We start from the raw sequence: 4,773 nt of genomic DNA, 5'->3' as shown, positions 1-4,773 counted from the left end.
ATATAAATAAATAAAAATAATAATACTAATAAAATAAAATAATTTAATGAATAAATAAGTCACAACACACAAATCGACAGGTCCACATATAAAAACAAATAAATAAAATAATGGATAATCTCCGAGCTGATTCCCATGCAGGTGATGGTGTATGATCCCCAGGGAGTCCAAAACAATATTTTCCGCCTAGATCGCAATATCCCCAATGCTAACACCTAGCCCTTCTAAGATGCTCCTTTCTATCTGGTATTGTTCCCCGAGATCCAAACTCTAACGGTGAACTCTCTCTCCGAAGGTCTCGCGAAATTTTTCCTTAAGGAAAGAGACGTATTTTTCATATATTTTCTTTTTTTCCCTTTCCAGAGTAAAGTAAAAGTTAAAAGTAAAAATAAAAAAGGTAAAAGTAAAAGTTATTACTGAATTTAACTGAATATTTGAGAGGTTTGTGATGAAATTTGTTTTAAGTTGGTTTCATTCCATGTCATATCACCCAATAAAAATTAATTCGACACCCACTCTTCCAGATTTAGATAAAACCTGGTACAATTAATTCTATTGCTTTCCAGATAACACCTGAAAATTGTATTGCCCATATAGATATATAGATAATATGATTTTTTTTTTAATTTGGGGCTATCCCAAGGCTAAATAATATTCAATATTAGGCTAAAGATATATCAATGGTAATATTTCTGTTTCTAATTTATATAAAATATAATGAAATGTTAGATCTTATAAGTAATAGTTTTTTTACCTTATCTGTTGATAAAATTATAACTGATATAATTATAAACATATACTACATGAAGAAATAACTATGGCTAGATATAACACCTCAATAAAATTGTTTTTGTTTTTTTATATATGTATAATATTTTTCAGTGAGGATATTGCAATGCAGCCTATTAGTTCTGCTGTCCATTCTTTCACTTGGACTTGGAGAATACGAGACAAATAATGACCAACGTACAATGATGCATTTCGTCCGAGACCCTTATTTCCGGTAATTTAATTTATTAATTTAGTAAATTACTAAACATTTAGTTAAGATACCTATGTGTCAGCAATTTAATACCGATTTTCATAACTAGACATTTGTTGAACAGTATTAATGAAACTTCGCGCAATTCCTATGCAATGTGGTACCGCTCGCCCATGCCTAATCTCAACGATATACCAAGAGAATTTAAGGTAAATATTTTTTTTTTCAAAATTATATTTTAAACTTTCAATTATTTAATGCTAATATTGATCTATCAGATTCCAAGTGGACCGAAGTATTTCCCTGAGTTCACAATTGGAACAGAGTTTAAACCTAAGTACATACCCAAGGTAAGCATATCAAACACACCTAAAACAATTCAAATAAAATCCTAGTAAATTAATTTAAATTTTATGTGTGTTTGCAGAGTACTTTATTAATAATTTCATATATTTTACACTCTCAAGGATTTACTAACATAACTCAAAAATATTTTTCGTTTTCATAAAATTTATTTGTATTTTAAATTTTATTATTACTAACTGATCGTTTAACACCTAAAGGTTGATTCGTATTGATCTAAAGAATGCGTATTGATTTATTCTTCATTAAATTACAACTTACTTAAAAAAAAAAAATTGTAATATGTTAGTATTACATTGAGGGTAAGACACATATTTAGATTTCGTATTAATGATTATATAAAAGACATATAATGTAAAGATAAATAGAAAACTAATATTAATGCTGCAATATAAAATTGTAATATATTTTTTTCTTTTTTTTTTGTCAGCCTGCCCGTGGAAAAAGGTCTCCTGGTATGAAAAAACACCGAGGTCGTTTCATCTTTATTTAAATCACTTTGTGCTACTGGACTGAAAGCGTGTTTATAATGTCATGAATGTATATTTTTGTATTAATAAATTTTTCTATAAAATTTGACAAGGACATTTTTTGAACCCATCTGTATGTCATGAAATGATGTTGGTAAATAGTTTAATAAAAAATTTCAGTTAGTATGAAATTTTAATGGCCATACTGTTAATTATAGATGGTAATATTTTCATTAATTTTAAGTAGTACAATACCTTTCAGATGCCTTCAAGATCGGTATTATCATTGTAGTAAGAAATAAATAGCAGTTAATGAAAGGAATGAGTTCATCTGTTGTTGTTCATGTTTTGCAATTTTTCTCAGGACAGATTTAAGGGGTTCTCACTTTTTTAATAATATTAACATATTCCACCATCACATTAATAATATTAACAGTGGATCAGGAAGAAGTACTGAAGCCTGAGGCGAAATCTCTGAACCCCTTCGTCCATTGGGAGGAGATGGGGTACTGTTACACAGGTTACCTAACATCTCTATTTTTTTATTGTATCCTCTTCTCATTACATAATTACTGCTGTTTATAGTATTTTTTGAATTCTCAGAATTGTTATGTTCTGGGGGAAAATCGAACCTGAAGAATCAAGGGCCCCTCGACCCCCGGGACATGGAGCAAGTGCCCCCTTTGCCCTTCCGTTCTACGCTCCTCCATTCAATCGAAACCCTCTTTCGCATAGTAGAAGTAATCCCTAAGAGACATAATTGCTTTAGGGATTAATCCTTAAGATGATGAATCTCGTATGTTCAAACGCGGGTGAAACCCCGGCTGAGAATGCGATAAAATCTTTTTATCAAACTTATAAACAGTTAATAATCTTTGTCAATTGAAATACTCTCTGTAGTTTCATCGTTTCCATGATCACCTAAGCTCGGTAAAAGGCGTGTGTTCAATTAACATGTTAGGGAAGTACCCGAGGAGATATGTGTTGTAAAATATCTGTAATCTGAAATGATGAACGAGACAGTTCAGACTACCTAAGTTCGGATTAACGAGAATTTAAAATTTCATGCTCATGTGCAAAGCATCTACGTATACAGTGTATTGGGCATCGTTTTAATCGAAAAAGATTTAAAAGTATACATTCAGGTGATAAAAGATGATTTAGCTTGAGAAGTACATTGTTGGATAACTTAAAAAAAAAAAAAAAAAAAAAAACAGGAAAATATGTAATTACATATTTTTCACTTAATAGTTAGAGAGTTATGTTAAATAAGAAAGTACTTATTATTTAGGCAAAAACAAGAATAATTTTGATCTGGGTTGGCATATGTCCCTATTATTATATTATATAGTTTTATGCTAAGATAACAATTGTTAGTCGAAAATCGTTAACAATTTTTGCTAAATCTAAAAAAAAAAAATTAAATTACAAAAATTAATATATAATAGTAATACTAGCTTACTAGTAGTACTTAGTAAATTAAATTTAAATAACTTATAATTAATTTAAACTTATTTGTTGAAATTTGCTGTATTATTTTTTTAAAAAGTTTTGATTGTACATTATTTTTTAATTTTGTAGAAAAATGAACTGAATAATGGAAAAACCGAAATGTTTTTCAGATGTTAAAATAAATTAAAGAGGCAATAAAAGAGAAAAAAATAATACAAACTACTTACAAACCCTTTTTAACTGCTAAGTGAAAACTTTAAATTTCAATACATTTTCAAGTGTATAGCGAGCAAAATTAACATTGATAGTTTATATTAACTCATTTTTCATTCATTCGCGACTGCGATTTATACCAACATAGAACTGATCACCAAAAAGAGAAGGCATTTGAATCTGGTATATAGTTTAAGAGAGGAACCCCAGATCCGTAATTGGTGCAGGAGATATCCTGCCAGGAGCCGAGTACAGCTCCTTGGTATAGAGTAGCCTAATTCCTCCAGAGTTCTTTCTTCGCTAGTTCGTGATCGGGAGCTGGTCCAGTTTCTGTAAGCCCCTTTTTACTTTGCCTCTATTCTATTCGGCTTGTTTGTTTTAAATTCCCCCGTCGCGGTCGATTTCCCTAAACGAAAGTACATTTTTTATTATTGTAAAAACAAATTTCTATTCAGTATAAGAGTGTTATTTTTTTTAACTACTTAGACGAAATCTCTTTTATTTCTTGGCTGCTAATAGATTCTAAATGGTACATACCGTTCGATGTTTTTTCAAGTAATTTTTTTCCTGTTAATTATTCCTTAGCCATCATCACAATAATCACGTCCACTAGGGGGATTTCTCTTCAAGGCTAGATATGTTGGGGTTATAGCCAGACGTTTGTTTGCTTTTGTTTAGTGGCGTAAAAAATCATTGGTCATGAACACCATTTATACCTTATTGAATTTGTCTTACGTTTGTTTAATTTTATTTCTTATTATATTAATTTTTTTATTTATTAATATATTTTTTTTGTCCGATGTTATATTTGTGCCAGCAAACCTTTTGATTTAAAAAACTGAAACACCAATTCCGCTGTTTTGTCATCATTTCCGACTGTCCTCGAAATATCCGGGTTCAATCTTAAGCTATTGAGGTGTGATGTGAAATATGGGCATTCTTGGAAAATATGACTAATTGTCAAATTTTTGTTGTAATACTGGGCAGTTCGGAGGCATTTCTTTTTGAAATAAGATAGGAGTGGGTGAGCCTCGTGTGACCTATTCTTAGCCCGACCCGTACGACCATCCTCTTTACGGCTTTGGTGGCTGGAGGTACCCTAAGGGTTGACGTACTTTTTAATAATTTTTGTTTACTCCTTGGGCTTTTATACCACAAAGACTATATATTACCAGACATTTTCAATCATTGATCCAGAAAAAGAAACTAGAAGAAATAAACTGTTGAAAGAGTAGATAAACTAATTGTTAGCCACAACTTCAGTATTTGGTCGATTTTTTGGCTATTTTTGAA

General features: G+C 30.5%; 1 protein-coding gene across 2 annotated transcripts in view; it reads left to right on the top strand.

The window, feature by feature from the left end:
* LOC106691438 (uncharacterized) overlaps window positions 1–1,927 on the top strand; it is a 4,197-nt gene extending 2,270 nt beyond the window's left edge. The window contains exons 2-5 of one of the 2 annotated variants that reach the window (XM_014437216.2): window positions 883–1,003; window positions 1,107–1,191; window positions 1,261–1,332; window positions 1,776–1,927. In XM_014437216.2, coding sequence (XP_014292702.1) covers window positions 883–1,003; window positions 1,107–1,191; window positions 1,261–1,332; window positions 1,776–1,838 — 341 coding nt within the window. In that variant the 3' untranslated portion in view covers window positions 1,839–1,927. Of the gene's footprint in view, window positions 1–882; window positions 1,004–1,091; window positions 1,192–1,260; window positions 1,333–1,775 lie in introns of both variants that reach the window. The other variant, XM_014437208.2, reaches the window with a different exon arrangement.
* Window positions 1,928–4,773: the final 2,846 nt, after the last annotated feature.

The sequence above is a fragment of the Halyomorpha halys genome, unplaced genomic scaffold (assembly GCF_000696795.3).
Source record: "Halyomorpha halys isolate HHAL.00 unplaced genomic scaffold, Hhal_1.1 Scaffold51.1, whole genome shotgun sequence".
In the NCBI taxonomy this organism is placed as follows: Eukaryota; Metazoa; Arthropoda; class Insecta; order Hemiptera; family Pentatomidae; genus Halyomorpha; species Halyomorpha halys.
The sequence above is the reverse complement of the archived record's forward strand: the minus strand, read 5'-3'. Positions and strand labels throughout refer to the sequence as shown.